This window comes from Lissotriton helveticus, chromosome 6 (assembly GCF_964261635.1).
Source record: "Lissotriton helveticus chromosome 6, aLisHel1.1, whole genome shotgun sequence".
Lineage (NCBI taxonomy): Eukaryota > Metazoa > Chordata > Amphibia > Caudata > Salamandridae > Lissotriton > Lissotriton helveticus.
Window position 1 is genome coordinate 279,463,677 of NC_136067.1, and position 17,531 is coordinate 279,481,207.

At 42.5% G+C, this 17,531-nt stretch overlaps 1 protein-coding gene across 1 annotated transcript in view; it reads left to right on the forward strand.

The window, feature by feature from the left end:
• The window catches only part of APOB (apolipoprotein B), a 59,839-nt gene that overhangs the window by 16,542 nt on the left and 25,766 nt on the right, over positions 1–17,531 (forward strand). Inside the window, exons 6-18 of the mRNA XM_078647722.1 lie at positions 728–883; positions 1,549–1,673; positions 1,990–2,075; positions 2,797–3,013; positions 9,091–9,318; positions 9,865–9,982; positions 10,112–10,258; positions 10,875–11,086; positions 13,208–13,445; positions 13,990–14,166; positions 14,989–15,180; positions 15,738–15,905; positions 16,451–16,662. Coding sequence (XP_078503848.1) covers positions 728–883; positions 1,549–1,673; positions 1,990–2,075; positions 2,797–3,013; positions 9,091–9,318; positions 9,865–9,982; positions 10,112–10,258; positions 10,875–11,086; positions 13,208–13,445; positions 13,990–14,166; positions 14,989–15,180; positions 15,738–15,905; positions 16,451–16,662 — 2,276 coding nt within the window. The remainder of the gene's footprint in view (positions 1–727; positions 884–1,548; positions 1,674–1,989; positions 2,076–2,796; positions 3,014–9,090; positions 9,319–9,864; positions 9,983–10,111; positions 10,259–10,874; positions 11,087–13,207; positions 13,446–13,989; positions 14,167–14,988; positions 15,181–15,737; positions 15,906–16,450; positions 16,663–17,531) is intronic.

Here is a 17,531-nt window from a genome sequence, read left to right on the forward strand (position 1 = left end):
AACTTCAGCAAAGTGTCCTTTCACATGGTGCTAGCCCCATGCGAAAGGGCCTGCGTCAGTCTTATGCCTGCTGTGAGGCAGGCGTAAGATATTGACGCACTAGCATCCTAGAGGTGGCACACTGAAAACTTGCAGATTTCAATGCGCCACTTCTACGAGGCTTTTTGCGGGGTAACGCCCACCCTGCATACATTATACCTGGTGCGGGTAAAATGCGGTGCAGGGGTTTACAAAGAGACGCATCTGCCTAGATGCATCACTTTGTAAATAAGCCGCAACATGGCACATTTTTATGCCGCTGGTGCGTCACAAAAAGTGACGCAATGGCGGTGCAAAAGTGTCGCAAAGCCTTATGAGTAAGGCCCTTCCTTCCTCATGAAATGGCAGCGCTTAAACATACAGCGGCCTGCGCGCGCAGGAAAAGAATGGCTCTAAATGACTGCCTCTGCTTTACGCCATTTATTTTATTTATGTTTTTTATAGAGCACGAACTTGACCCGTTAGGGTATCAGAGCGCTTTACAGAGACGTAGCGTTGTACAATAGGCATGGGATCACAGGAGCATAACATAAAATAGGGAGGGTGAGGGGGTACTGAGTACAAGAGGTATGGAAGGTATACAATACAATAATATTACAGTTTCTTGGTTGGCCGAAGGTCGATGGAAGAAGGCAATAGTCTCTGAGGTGGTTGGTGGTAATCATGTCCATATGTGATCTTTCTGCAGGACACCATTTTTGGAAAGTGCCCCAGCGAAGTGACGTTCAAGAACAAGAAAGGCGCAACAGCGACCGAGGTCACCGTCAAGCGCAATCTGAAGACGTGCGATCAGTTCACACCGATGAGGGACCATGTCAGCCCGCTGGCTCTCGTCAAAGGACTGGTAAGCAATGCATCGGACGGTAACTTGGCGGGCGCCGCGTGACACCTCAGCCCTGACACATTAACATCTCACTGCAGCATCTGCCGTCAGAGCCGAGCCGACCTTTCTGTCTGAAAACCTTTCTTCCACATCCAGGCCAATGTTTTTGCTCTTCCGAAATGTGATTGTTTTCAAGAGTTTTAATATCGTTCCACTTCCCAGAAACCCCCGCTCTGCATTCTTGCGTGCGTCCAATAAGGCATTGCACCTCACAATTTGTCTAGAATCGAAATGTCCTGGCAGCGGTTACAGCACTGCAGACCTGATTTTCACAGGGACATGGTGTGGTTAGGATAATATGAATTTACATTTCAGAGTGTTCTCACGAAAAGAATTCGTTGAATTCACTGATTTTAATGCAAAACAAAAACGCATACGAAAGTACATCCCCATATGTTTGGAAGAGAACGACAACCCCCACCTGCAATCCTTTTTGCTCTCTCTCGTGCTGATATTTCTGTCTTTTCTCATTTCCCAAGCACCATTTTGGATTCATTTATCTTTAATCCAACATAACAGGAGATTCATTAATAATTGCGGGATTACAACTCACTGTTCAGTTGTTTAAATCTTTAGTGGCATGACTAGAACAACAATAATTCATTTGCATTTTCTGATTTTTACAGAACACTCCCTTGTCTACACTGCTCAGCAGCAGTCAGTCTTGCCAGTACAACATTGACTCAAAAAGGAAACATGTCTCGGAAGCAGTCTGCACAGAGAACCACCTCTACCTGCCCTTTTCACACAAGTAGGTTCCAACAGGAAATGATGTAATCGTAGGTGACATTTTCTAGGATGTATTAGAGTATCTAGGTTTTAACGGCATTTCAGCCAGTTACTGTCATTCACATACATAGGTTTATTTATTTATTTGAGTTTTATATAGCGCTGGCTAGACCCGGAGGTATCAGATCGCTTTACATAAGTTTCCACCAAGTAAAAAAATTACATAAGTCACAAGTTATATCAGTTACTAGAAAAACATTTCAGGAACGTTCTGCTTGGATAGCGCCATTGTACTTGGAGAAACACGTGAGGAAACTGTGTCCTCTGATCTGTTACAGGAATAAGTACGGTATCATGTCTCAAGTGACGCAGACACTGAAGCTTGAAGACTCACCCAAGATCAACAGTCGAATCTTCGATGAAGGTAATATTTTCCTTCAAAAGAGATATAAAAAATGTGGTCTCTCCAGCGTAAGCTGTACTACAACATTGGCATTACATTGTAACAAATACAATTCCTTTATAAAATGGCTTGCGGTATATTTTTTTCTGATCTTGCCACAATTCGATGGCAAGCTATGAATTGGAAAGTAATGATGGGGCCATCAGGACTCCACAATTTACCTCTTGAGGCTTGTGTTTGGAATCTATTATAGATTCACAATGCCGTGGGATTAGTGGTGCTGCTAAAAGGCAGACAGTGATTCTTCAAATAACTGTGCAAAAATGTAGTTATATTTATTTCAGTGACTTTAGCAGTCATAGGGTACTGGATATGATACTTTTGGATGGCCCACTCTGACAATTTAAGTACGCATAAATGTGGTTACAGGTCATCCGACTCTTTGTGGCATATTAGCAAGAACCTTGTTAAAATTATCGCCATTTTAGCGGCAGGAAACTGCTGCTAAAACGGTGATAATGGGCTTGCTAATATGCGTTATAGAATTCCAATAGAAGCCCAGGTTAGATGTGCAGGACATCTAACCTGAGCTTCTATTATAAAGCCATCACAATGCTTTATAGCACAAATAATTGCCCCACTGAAGGAAAACTCTCGCCCGTCCAACAATCATCGATGTTGTTGAGCGTGAGTTTTGCCACCCATGTCACAACCCTTTCTCATGTTTGTCATCTTCCTACAGACACATCTTCCAAGAGAGGCCTCGCCTTCGAGAACGTTGAAAGCAAATCGCCATCCCAAAGAGGAGAAGAAGTTCTAAGGATGCTGGAAGAGCTACAGAAACTGGACGGTTCACAGCAGCAAAGAGCAAACCTCTTCCACAAATTAGTGACCGGTCTGAGAGGACTGCAGAATTCCACTCTCAGCGCTTCCTTACCAACGCTGATGCGAGCCTCAGGGTAAGAGTGCGCATGTCTTCCATCTGACACTGTTGGCGCTGACTAACCTCCACACAGCATAGACACACCCCACAAAAACCCCACATACACTGTTTAGTCACTGTTTATAAACATAACATACTTATATACATGCGTTGAAGGGCTGTGGCTCAGTCGTTTTCACCCATTGGTCTCTACAGAAGTCACTTACCTTTAGCTCCCTCCCACCTTAGCTCACTTCAGTTCAGCCTTCTTCTGATGAGAGTGATGCAATTTTTCCTCATCACATGTGCACATCTGCCTCAAAAGACTTGCTCTTCAGGGCGCGTGGTCCAAATACTTTGCCAATTGTTTTACTATCTGTATAATTTAAAACAAATATTTAGTTATTGTTGGAAACGGGACCTCCGGCTGGCCAAGGCTTGCGCCAAGGTCAGTCAGGGATCACCATTTCCAAGGTCAGGGCTAGGGAGTCACACACCAAGATAACCCCCGCTCACCCTCTAGGTAACGTGGCGCGAGCAGCAAGGCTAATCTCAGAGGCGATGTGTAAAGCGTTTGCGCGCGCACCCCAGCGACAACAACCAAAGGCCCACCACAAAGGAAACTCCACACAAGGTTATATCAAAAATAGCCTTTGTATTATAATAATAAAAACACATTAGATAACACACACACTTTACAATGTGCCAACAGGCACGGGCAAGATTTACAAGGGATTATGTACAGGACAGGGCCACTTGGACCACTGTCAGGGGTATGCACTTGTTAGAAATAATACTTGTAGGTATAACACTTTAGCACATCAACATATAATGACTGTAACACAGAAATAGAAAATGTAGCATACAACCAGTTACTACTGGTAAAGGGAAAATACCTCCTACGCCACCCTAGTCTCTGTAGGGAAATCACGCAGGGAGCTAGGACCTATGGAAGGAAAACCTATCACCTCCTACGCCACCCTAGTCTCTGTAAGGAAATCACGCAGGGAGCTAGGACCTTATCATCAGGACCTATGGAAGGAAAACCTATCACCTCCTACGCCACCCTAGTCTCTGTAGGGAAATCACGCAGGGGGAAGGAAACCTAAAATAATCACCTAGGCAAGTAACATTTAGCAAAGGCAATTAAACATCAACATTCCTCTAAGCAGGTCACTTTTAGCAAAGGGAAATAAAAGAACAAGGCATTACCTAAGCAGGTCACTTTTAGCAAAGGTAATGACACAACCAATCCTCTAAGCAGGTCACTTTTAGCAAAGGGGATAAACACATAAAGAATTACCTAAGCAGGTCACTTTTAGCAAAGGTAAAAACAAACATTCCTCTAAGCAGGTCACTTTTAGCAAAGGGGAATAAAAGAACAAAGAATCACCTAAGCAGGTCACTTTCAGCAAAGGTAATAACAAACAAGAATTGCACATGAAACATTAAAACACATTCAGAGGTGCAGGTAGAACATTTGCGCACAAATCAAATAAGCAAGTAACTCATAAATTGCGCAGGGTGCACATGGCACAACACTAGAACTGTCCCTCAGGCCAACTGGCCTCGCAAGGGGCTGAATGCCCTGAGTCTCAAAGTCAGGGGTCTGCGCAGGCAGCACAGAACACAAAGCCTAAACGTAGCAACTGTCCACTAAGTGCTGGACAGTTGTAAATATGCACTGGGCAAACGTTGGAGCCAGGAGGGCTCAAGGACCAAATGGGCAAGGAGCCTCTCAGGGGCTCACCAAGCAAAATGTGCCAATAGAGCTCAGCGCTCTAAATAATGAATATGCCCCCAGAGCCTCTCTCAGGGCTCTAAACGATGTGGGCAATGAAGAGCCTTTCTGGGGCTCATAAACAAATAGGGCACGAGAGCCTCTCAGGGCTCAAGGAACAAAGGATGGCCCCTCTAGTTGGAGTCCCTCACGGGGGACTCAGGAATCAGTAATGCCCCCAGGAGCCTCGGGGCTCCAAACAGTTACAAGCGCTAGGTCGCGCTATGGGGGAGGGGCGGACACCGGCAATGTGTCCCGCGGCCCCTCTCCCTCCTTTCAGGCACTCACCGGGTGTCTCGCTGCTGGAGCAGCGCGGGGCTCCTCACCTCACTCGGGAGCCTCGCAGACACGGGAGCAGACGTCCTCGGTCTCCCGCCTGGCCTCGTCTCCTTTCCCTCCGCCTGACTTCCGCCGGGGCCGCCAATGGCAGCGCGGCCCTGGGGGTCAGGAGGCGGGACTTCCGGGTCGCTCTAGGCAGCGGCCCGGCAACAGCTTTCAGGGCTCCCGGGCTGCGGCGGTGAACACGGGACAATGCCGGGTGGGCACCGGCTCGTAAACAAATAAATACCACGGGGCAATGCCGGGTGGCACCGGCCTTCAATTAATAAGATAAAGCGAGGTGGCACTCGCTACGCCAATAAATCGGCGAAATCGGCAATTCAGCTGCAATGCCGGGTGGGCACCGGCAAGGTCAATAAAGCGCTCCCAAGCGCTCAGGGGCACAGGAGAGGCGCGCTCAGCGCTTAGGAAGACAAGCAAAGCGCTATTGAGCGCTGGGGCATAAGGAAAGCGCTCCTAGCGCTACAAATCAAAATCAGGGTGCCTCCAGGCACAGGAAAGCTCCAGCAGGGTCTGGAAGCAGGCAGAGGGGCAAGGCAGGGCCAGAGCCAGCACACTGGGTCTCCAGGCAGGGAGACAAGCCAAGTGGCGGTCCTCTTGGCCCCTGCAGCAGCAACAGCCCCCTCTGGCAAGGATCCACAAGTAGAACCATTTCTGTGGGGACACAGCCCCATATTTATACAGCGAATTCCTTTGTTAGGAGGTGCAGGGTGGGGGGAAACCAGTTGCAGCTGGCTTGGGAGTACCCTTGATGGCCCAACCACCCCTTTCATTCACTGGGGAGGCTTGGGTCATTAGACAAACCACAGGGGGGCGGAGCCAGCATTGTGTGGGGAAAACCCAGTCCATCCAGGACACAGATCTACTCCTCCCACACATCACTCATGCTGATCTCACACTCACCACCGGGCAGACCCATCCAGACTTTCTGGAGCCTGGCATGCCAGCCAGCTCCAGCCAATCACGCTCCACTATCCTCACTGCACACATACATCAATGTCCAGAAGTAGCACTTCCCTTCTAGACACATACAAGCCGCACATACCATTGCGCAGCATTCATTCTCACGAGTTCATACATACTAAACTCGAGCCTGCACTCCCCACACATCAGGAACTACCAGGGCACACACATTCCCCATGCATTCCTATGGGAGGGCAGGCCAGCCATACTACACGCACGCACTTTCACTCTGGGACACAGGGAAAAAGTGCGCCAAGACCCAAAAATCACTACACAGGGTCACAAATAAAGGCAAAAAGATTAGGGGTGAACCTGCCCTAAGGCCCAAGTCTAACAGTTATTCTTATGTATTTCTGGTTACAGTTTCAAAGCCAGTAATGCACTTTCTTTGCACCAAAAAAGTCGTACTTTTCTGTGCATTAAAATTAAAAAAGGTTTTTCTACCTTTTGTAAGTACAAGTGCTTGCCAGGAAGCACCCAAACTGTTCAATTAAAACTGTATGATATGTTCGTTTTTTTTAGATTTCTTTTTTTTATTGTAAGCATATGGCTACCACATTTTTCTTCATGTAGATGGTGGAAGGTTTTCTTAATTTTTGTGTTCCTTCTATTTTTGTGGCATTTGTCTGCTATAAAAAAATGCTCGTTCTAAAATTGTCCAACTTTGTAGATTAATGGCCAGATTAATTGCATTAATCTATTTCAGACTAGAGATTCAGGCACATTTCTGGAGCTTTTTATTTAGAAAGTGTCAGAAAATGGTTTGATAGCTCAAGGTTTTTCTTATTGTCTCAGTCTGTTCCTAAACCAGGTAAAGGGATAGGAGTTCACCTTAACACACCTGGGTTCTCCCACCTGTTCACCTAAAAGATCATCTTCTATTCCTAGGCGTGCTAAGGTGGGCCACCAATCGATAGTTTGTCCCAGTACATAGGACAACATTTGGAATACCTTGTGCTGGTAATCTCTTATGACATTCTAGTCCCATACCAAATGGATAAAATCGCCTGTTTTTAAGTGGTACCCTAGTACACGTAGAAGAGGGGGTCTAGCCCATAGACTACAGTCTCTCAGGAGTACACTTCGTGCAAGAAATTAAGTTCAGCTATAATTCGATGAAATGGCTAACTCCTGTGGCATCATCATACCTTCTCTCAAGTGATACTCTCCCAAATTACCTATCTTTTCCCATGTCACTCTTAAACCATTGAAACGATCTAGTGCACTAGATATTAAGGAATGGTAGAGTATTGAGGTCCCACCCTTACCCACATGACCACCTACCAACTTTGTGTCTACTAGATTATATGAAGGAAGGTGTTTGGCATCTGCTCAGTGAATGTTAAGGGCATTTATCGATTGTAGGCATTTGTAGAATCGGGACTTGTGCAGATCAAAATCACCCTGCAAGGTTGCAAATGACTTCATGTGATCACCCTACTATACATCTCATAGATTCGCAATACTAGTAGTATCACTATTTTCAAATTTGCTCAAACAATCCATGTGTGGGGACAATATTACATACCATAGAGGAGTCTCTTGGGATAGCGAACCCCACCATTTAGTCCACTAGATTGCGTTATTCCAGCAGTCAAGAACCACTTTTTCATGTCTGGCAGGGCCCTACACAGAAATCCCTGGAGGCCTGTTCCATCCAATAAGATCAATTCAAGAGATAATGCAGGATCCCTTGTAGCAACCCAATTTTTCTTTTTTTATATTAACCAGCTGTGCAGCTCAATATTATAAGCATACCCGTGGCGCAGGAAGGAGCACCTCAGTCTCAAAAACAATCCTTAGAGGCAATTCCTCTAGTTGTGCTTGCTGCAGAATGAAGCACACATAGAAAGAGGAAGTAACAAGAAGATATGAAGTAATTTCTCCCCGTTATGGCCCCCCCCCGGGAAGGGGTAGCTTTTTGACGCATTCCCAGGTCTAACAGTGATGACAAATCTGAATGTGCGTCAAAATCCATGGGAGTTGCGTTGGAACACCCACACAACAACACCCATGAAATGCCTTCCCAGGGCATATTAATGAAACCCAGTGATTTACGCTGCGTTGCCTTATTCCTGATTTATCAAGCCACACAGGACCTTAAAAAGTGGCGGTGCATGGCTTGATAAATTGTATTTTAAGGTTTGCATCACGCATGCACCACATTGCTTGGTGCAAATGCAATGGAAACCCTCGGTAAATAAGGTGCCTAATGTTCCCAAAAACCCAACCCCTTTCCAATAACCAGTCAAAAGAAGACTTACTGGTAACGCCTCGTCTCATCCTGTATGGCACATCTGGAGGCCATACACCCAAACCCCACCAGTCCCCCAGATTTAACCCAACAGCCCCCGAGGACAGACAGCATTTGTATGTTTAATGTATCTCCGAAACATAGTCGTTTCAGATGGGTACACTGTTTATCAGAAGGCCATTGTGGTTCCTAGCTCTCAATTATAGTATGTTCACGGGCCTGAGTTTTTTTGAACATGTTCATAATATTTCCTTTGACATTGAAACGTGAAAACTATAATCGGCCAGTAACATGATGAGGCAGGATTCAGAACCCCTCACTCCTGGGCATGGACTATCTTAAGCAGGGGTGTAGGAAGGGGGGTGCGGGGGGTGAGGGCCGCCCCGGATGTCATCACTGAGGGGGGGGGACAAAATGGCAAAAATATGTTCGTATTGAAACGTTTTAGTTCAGTCATTAAACGCAACGAAAGGCGGCTGAACTCGACTGGGGGGGGACGGAGGGGGGCTGGTGACAAGAAATGTTCCACACCGGTTACCATCATTGTAGTATGGGATTTGACTATGGTTGGTCGATACAGGACCAACAAGCCAGCATTCTAAAACATGCACAAAAAGGGTTTAAGATAGAATTGGTATATCTTTTGACAACTGGACGATATTTAAAAATTAGGTAACATTTTTAGGATGTGTATTTAGTTTGCTTACTCCTGATAGGAGCATTTAAGATGTCTATTGCTTGAATAAAGAGTATTCTGTGTTCCCCTCTTCTTTTTCAGTCCTGTCGCTATCCAGGCCCTGGTTCAGTGCGGTACTCCAGAGTGCTACAGCGCACTCTTCCAGACTTTGAGAACCGAGAACGTCTCTCCTCTGTTGGCAGACGCTGTGACGTACGGACTGGGACTTTTGCCATCCGCATGCCCCAAAAGAGTGCGCGAGCTTCTCAACATGGCTCAGTACCAGCAAAGCCGAGCTTCATTCTATGCCTTGAGCTACGCGGTGAATGAGTAAGTAATGAGTGTCTACGGCACCAAATGATGTATCCATTCTCTTTCTAAGATCACAAGCTTTTTTACTCAATGCATGAACAATACCCTGAAGTGTGCTGGCCTCATTATTGTGGTCATCCCTCTAACATGATATGAAACTGATGAAGGTCACCTTGACCATGAAGGGCTGGGCACTACTTCTAGCTAAGATAACACCTAAAAATCCGATATTTGAAGATTTAGTGCTGCGAGGAGAAAAATCATCATGTTTTGGAGGAAGGAAAGCACCAAGGCCCTCATTACAAGCTTTCCTGGTAATCTCCTGGTAACTGCAGCCCCTCGTAATTACCGTTAACAAAGGTACCAATCACTCCAGAGGGCCTGGAGTGATGGACTTATACATTTTGTCCAAGTCATGGGACAAGAAATGACTTTATTGGTTACATATTGAAACGTGACGCATATCTATATGTATGTTTTCTGCTAATATAAAATAAGCTGACTGTAGTTTTAGGTAGAGTAAGTCTTTGACACTGTTAACTTACTGGGACATTCTTGAATCAGCCTTTATTCAGGCAGCCAGACCATGATACCGGAAGTGCGAGATGTTGCAGAATTCATGGCATCCCTCCTGGAGAATGAGTGTTCCGGTGATGAAGATAAGACCTACCTGACCCTAAAGGTATGTCTCACTTATCCCCTTCTGGAAAACGCCCTGCACTGAACTCAAGTTTTGACGTGGAGTCTTTGTAGTGATGACTGTGTTTCTCAGATCGCATGTCATAGGGTTTCCTGTTTTTTTTTTCTATAGGCAATCGGAAATATGGGCAAAGCTCTGGATGACACTTCTCCAGTAGTGAAGCGGGCGCTTTTGGGCTGTGCAAAAAGCCAAACGCCATCTCTTTCCGTGCAGAAAGCTGCAATTCAGGCCTTCCGAAAGATGCGGATTGCAGATGAGGTGAGTCAGTATGCCTGAGCACGGGTATGAGCATCATGCTAACGGCATGTGCGTGCAACTGCATTCAATATCATGATGTTTTTTTCTAAAGGACAGACTCTGTCATAGTAGTCAGTGTGTAGCAGTCAGTCTAATGGAAGAGGTGTGGCGCCGCGGCCAGGGCGACTGACGCTGGAATCTGAGGATCACGGTTCGATCCCCGGCTCCGGCGGCAGGTTAGCCCAGCACCATGTGACTCTGGGCAATAGCTCGCTTAATCTTCCCGACGGCCCCCAGCGCCTAGAGACCCTTACGGGTGATTGTGCGCTTTACAAATGTGGACTTTTACTTTACTTTAGTGTGGAATCTGAAGGAATCTTATGAAAGTTAGATAGCGCTTTATATCGGCCAGAATTATATCATGTAGCGCCTTGGCTTAAATCCCAAAAGAAATATCAAATATTAAAATTAATTATCAAATATTTATTGACATTTGAAATGGTGCTTAATTTCACACCGACGGAGGGAGAGGTCAATCCTCAATGAAAAAGAAAATGCTGCAAAGTCGGTGTGGCAATGTTGTCACAATGAACACTAGATGTAATCTGCGTCCTTTTTTTGGTGCTTTCTTTTGCAGGTTCGGTCCACCATGCTTCAGATCTTCCAGGATGGTAGCAGCGCAGTAGAAAAGCGCCTAGCAGCCTATCTCGTGCTAATGAAAGACCCAACTCCTTCTGACATCAGCAAAGCAACCAGAGTCCTCGCGAGGGACAGGAACGAGCAAGTGAAAAGCTTTGTTGCGTCTCACATTGCTAACATCTTGAACTCTGATGCACCAGACGTCAAAGAGTGAGTATAGAGAGTGTAACGTATCAGACATCTGACATTCAGTGAGCTTGGCTACACCTTCCAGCATTCAGTTGGCTAACATTCATTGAGTGAAACAACATCATCACCATTTAGTGACCATTTAGTGACCAAGTCAGCAGCATCCAGTACCAGACTTAGATACACTTTCATGGACCTTCTACCCTGAAACTGTACATAGAACTACACCCGAAAAAGGGATTAGTTTCCAGAACGGAAAAGAGATGGAACCCCTCCTATATGTTATATGAGATGAGGTGATTAAATGCATAGTAGTTTGAAATGAAAATGAAAATGTGTGAATGCGCATTTCAGCCACACATAGCTAGATTGTTAAACGCACACATTGTGGTAAAGTATGCTTGGAAAACCAGGAGTTTGCATGGAAATCTTCAACTTGCACAGATTTCCATGAATATTATTTGTATGAATCCTTTATAGATTGAAACTGTGGGCTTCTCTTAAGAGAAGAGATTTTAGGACTAATTTGCTGATCTTGAAACTTAGAGAACTGGGTTTTAATTCCAATTTTGGAATGTCACCATACATTATGCGAGTCTGAGCAAATCACATCATCTACTTTTACTTGGAAATGTATTGTGAGAAAGTTAATTATTAATTTGGGAGTATGTGACCCACTGGCATAATAACGCACTTCCCTGCTAGGTTTCAACACAAGTCTTTAAGAAAACTCTGCTCAGCCCCTTGTAGCTACTGTATTGTATTGTAATTTCATTTATAGCGCTTACTAGCCCTGATTAGGGATCAAAGCGCTTTGTGGGCAAGTTACATGCTGCTCCTGAACCCATAAAGGATTAGTGGTAAATTAGTTTACTGAAAATATGAAAGTAATTTGAGGGGTGGATATGTTAGTCAGTTATTTGGATTGAGAAGGATAGTGGGGGGATAGACGTACAAGCAGCAGGCAATTCCCAGAGCAATGCTTGATTGTGTCAAGTAATAGTAAACAAATTAAAGGTAAAATAATGAGATAATAGCGGTGGGAATTTTTTTTAAATAGAAAAAAAATCAGATGACTTAAATGGATGCAAGAGGATTATGAGAGTATGACGCTGTGTTTCCAAAGAAAAAGTCAAAAATGGATTTATAAACGTTATTGTTAGTCTGTCTTCATTGGCAAAAATGGTCATCAGAGAAAGCTCTTGCACCAAAAATGAAAACAATGAAAAGTTGCCTGCAGTCTGCTCTGCCTCTTAGAGACTGGTAGTACAGAAGTAGAGTCAGTAACATTTAAACCACGCACACACAAATGATTTTGACCATCCTAATACCGGGGAACTCCTATGCTGGAGGGTTTATCTCTTTCCCTTCTTCCTGCTTCAGTCCCAATTTCTTGAAGATCCTGGAAAAGTCATCCTTGATCTAGCACACAGCTCCCAGGATTCCAGAGAAGGCTCCTTAAGTCCAGGTCTCTCTCAATCCAGGGCTCCCACAGGACCCAGTGCAGATCACACCCAACTTGGCAAGAGTCGCCCCCACGGAACAGAGCCTTTCTTCATCCTTTTGTACCCCCGAGGCAGTGCACTCAGACAAAAGTGATATTCTACGTATGCATGATGTAAATATGTGTAATCTCCTCTTTAGAATCACTGCAGTGTAGCATACTTCTACACATTTTGCACATGCAGTTATATCACTTGACTGTAGGTGCATATCTTTACGGAATTGTGCTTAAAACATAACTTCAGTACACCAGAACTGATCACAATCTCATGAAATAAATTGTCAGTTTTCACTTTATTTAATGCCCTTTATAACTTTGTGGATCTACACTTTTAACAAACGCTATGGATTCACCTTTATAGCTCATTTATTAATATGCCAATATCTAAAATGGTGAGTATTTCTTTTTTCTGTGCTATTTATAAGTGCAAATATGTACTAGTGAATATCACTATGGCGCATTACTAGCAGAACTTACTCCGTTTTATTTTCTGTTGACCTATACCCATTATCCTTGGCTAGTTAGTACATATCTTCAACCATATTCAATACTTGACCACAAACTTCAGAGCTGAAAATATTACTGTAGCCCCAGACGTTTGTACTAACATATATGCTGTCTGCTTGTTGTTTTATTAGACTTAAAGGCAAAGTACAAGAGGCTCTGAAAGGGTCTGAAGTCCCAACAGTGAAGGATTTCAGGAAGTTCTCCCAAAATTATCAGATCTCCAAGAGTGTTTCCATGCCTGCCCAGGATGAGGCTGTGACTACCAAAGTAGAAGGAAATTTGATATTTGATGGCATTGGCTACATGCCCGAGGAAGCCATGCTGCAGGCAACACTAAATGTTTTGGGCGAGCAGTTTGATATATTTGAGGTATGTGCATTAAGAATCCTCTGTATTTGTAAATGTTGTTACTGAAACTCGCAAGCATTACACCTGGTATTATCCCTATAATGTAAATCTGGACATGTCCCAATGCTCTATGTAGATTCATTTGCATGGGATTCATTAAGTATTTGATTAGGCAATAGAGAACTATCTGACTAAGAAAGATGTGATTGAGCAGTGTACAATGGTGAATAGGGAAGTATATGATTAAGACAAGTGTGATAGAGGATAAAGACGGATGTGATTGAGAGCCAAGACGTATGTGACTGAGAAGTGTGTGATGCAGAATATAGAAGTATGTGATATAACGTCAGAGAATTCCTGTCCTCAAACTATTGACAAGCCTACGTGACCACCTTCTCCACAACTAATATTCAAATGAAAAGTATCTCTCCTCAATAGCATTTATGGTCTTTAATTTTTTATGATTTATATTTCACTCCTGGTCGGAATCATTCTACATTTTAACTCTTTCAAAAACTTTGATATCCATTCCAAAAATGGATCTTCTACCTTTCCTTTAATGCAGCTTGGATTTGACGGAAAAGGCTTTGAGCCAACATTGGATGCACTCTTTGGAGAAAAGGGATTCTTCCCTGACAGCGGCATGAAAGCCCTGTACTGGCTAGATGGCAATGTACCAGAAAAAGTCTCTGCAGTTCTGTTTAAGTGGTTTGGAGTCTCTAAGAACAATAATCAGAAGCAGGTATGTTCATCATATGTATCCATTCCAAGATTTTGCATATCATAGACAGACCCACTCACTCTTTGTAAATAGTATCCCTTGCAAATATGAAGACTCTTATCTTAAATAGATTTGTGAACAGGTTGTAGCTTGTTACTATCAAATGATAGTGACTGTGGAGGGGATTGCACTTTACATGGGAATAATGCAAGAAATAGCTCAATGCTGAAGATAAAATTTTAGCAAATCATAGTTTCTTCTTCCAGTACAAGTGAAGTGAATTGGAAAACATATGTAGTATAGGTAACCAAGAGATGGGAGTGGGAGTATTTAAAAGAGATGTAGAGTGATGACTGAGTTGTAAGGTACATCTGATCCAAAGCAATAAACAAGTATTTATCATACATTAAAAACAATATTACGTTTTTCAACAACAGGACTTACAAATAAGCAATACATTGTTGTGGCAGGAAAAATTTCGCTATTACTTTCAGCAAAAGGGATTGTAGAAAGTCTCCGACTGGTTTTTATGCTGTAATTCAGTGGACTATACTACCTGTTGTTGATGGGCTGATAAGCAGAGATGAACCCACATCTTTTCATTGGATACCTGCTTTCTGTGAAAATGTTCTGTAGAAGCTGCCAATGAACTCCTCTCACCTGCACATATTTAACAATCAGGTGTATTGAACTTTCTCTAAACATATATATATATATATATATATATATATATAAACACACACATTCACATATATGAACATATACAATAATATTATGTATGTATGTATATCTATATACTTAATGTACTTATTCATTTGTCTTGGATTCTATTTAATTTTTCAGGATTTCGCCAGAGGAATGATGTCCAACATTGAAAAGCTGATTAAAGAAGTGAGTGCAAGTGATTCACCGGAAGCTAAGGCCTACCTGCGTATCTTGGGAGAAGAACTGGGCTACATGAAATTCAGCGATTTCAAAGTACTGGGTAACATGCTCCTGAAGAGTCTACATGCATCACAAGATCTTCCAGGTCAGGTATGTATGAGAAGAGGAGGCACATAAATTCAAATCTGAAATACAAAAATGTTATAGATTGGCAGATGATCAAGGCATTGTATTACCTTCGATACATCCACATTTCAAAGAACTCACTCTATACTTAAGAATAGGGTGATGATATCCTATCTCATCTACAGAAAGAAAACGAGGAAGTCTGAAATCTCCTCAGTTACTTTTGCACAAGTGCTGTAAATAGAACTAACACAATTTTCAGAGTAATTGATTAATATATGATCTACATCAAGGCATGCCTTTTATAGGAACCTTCCCATGATCTCTTCACTTCCAAAGAAGTTCATGGGGCCATATCTCCTTATACAATAGTATTTATAGAAACACAAAAATGTCAATTATGTTTTCCACCATAAATAAAAACGTTATGCACAGTTCATTTTCAATCCTTCCATAACACCAAAAATGTCATATAAACGTTGTGACCTTTTGTGCCCATCTGAAAATCATTCATCAGAACTGTTTGTGTTTTGTTTGGTGTTTTACATTTCACTACAGCAATATTTTTTCCTTTCCCACAGATTATACAGGCTTTATCCAAAGGCACACAGGGTGACCTGTTTCTTCATTACATCTTCATGGACAATGAGTTTGATCTGCCGACGGGGGCAGGGTTCCAGCTGCATTTCTCCCTGTCTGGAATTGTTGCTCCAGGAGCAAAGGCCGGACTAAAGATTCAGACCAAAAACGTAAGTCTATATATACCCTTTTTGTTTTATTGTTTAATATTTGATATAGTATAAGGATTTATGAAAATCCAAATTATTCGTTTTATTATTTCTTCTTTCTGTCTGTAGTTGTGGCCAATATGTAAAAGAATTGATGAGTATGAGAATTATTAATTTTGTAGTACTACTTAACATACTCTAAATGCCTTAGTGAATGTTCAGAAAATATGCGTATACAGTTAATACAAATTAAAAGAACTGCACCTTCTTTGCCTTTTTACTAATTGAGAGTGGACATTTTGAACCTTATTCGCAGAAGCATTTACGAGTATGTGAATAGTAATCCAAAAGTACGGCTTCAACTACTCCTAAATGCCTCAGATATTACTGATATGATCTAACCTTAGTAATTAAGACAAAAGTGGCAACATTTAAGAAAGTGAAGTATTACTAAATGAAATGCTGACAAAAATCATAATTAAACTGGGACAGTTTTAGTGTTAACTTGAAAGATGATGAAATTTGCATTAGATATATTGACTCCGTCATAATTGTGTATCACACAGATGCTAGCGGCGGTGTCCGTAAAACCAGCAATAGCCATAGAGTTTATTACACATGTTGGAATACACATCCCTGCATTCGCCAGAAATGGCGTTCAGATGAACTCTAACATCTTCCATGAGTCTGGAGCTAATATCAATGTTGCTGTTAAGGAGGGACAGATCAAGTTTTCCATTCCATCTCCAAAGCAACCCACACAACTCTTCAGTTTCAGGTATGTCTAGATGGATAAAACCTATGTTTTGTTTTACTATGGCAACTATACATGTTTAAGAGTGCAGAGCTTAGCCCCCTGATACCAGGGTGCCACTTTTATCTTCTAACCCCAATATTTACTTTCTGATGAAGTAAAACATGATACTAAGGACATATTTCACAAAAATGGTTGGTGATTTATACATACGATTTGCCTTAATTTTTCTACTTTTTGGGTTCAACAAAATTCCCTTTGAGCATACATGGAAATGTATGCAGATTACATATTTACATCAGCAATCGTCCTTCACTTATCATGCTTCCATTGATTATCCACACAGTCCACGCTAGTAAGTTTGAAATTCCACAAAAATGTTTTTTTTCTCTAAATACAGAATTTTCTTTCCTGGACAGCAACACCGCTTCTGCATTTCTTCTAAATATTGGATGTTTCCTTCCTTTTTCAAATCTAGAATTGCACGATATTTAGCAGGACTATACATATGTGTATTACCATGGTAGGAAACAATCTTAAAAAGGTTTATGCATGCCAAGTTTGTTAGTATTCAATGCATTTTCCATGGCCATCCCATGACATCCTGCCAAGCCCCAGTCCTTCCCCAAGCTCTAACCTTAGAGATGCAGGCTCTCTCTGACATACTATTGTCTACAGTACTAACTTCCATCTGTAAATGTATGCTAAAACACATTGGATACAAACATTAGTACATCTTTGTAGGATTGTAACACTTTTACACAACAGGATGAAAATCCAGTTGATCTCTTTGGCAAGCTCATTACACAATTCTACAAATAATGTAAAGAATATTGGTCTTGAAAAATATGCTAAATGTTCATTTCATCCAAACATGCCTAGTAGTGATGGGT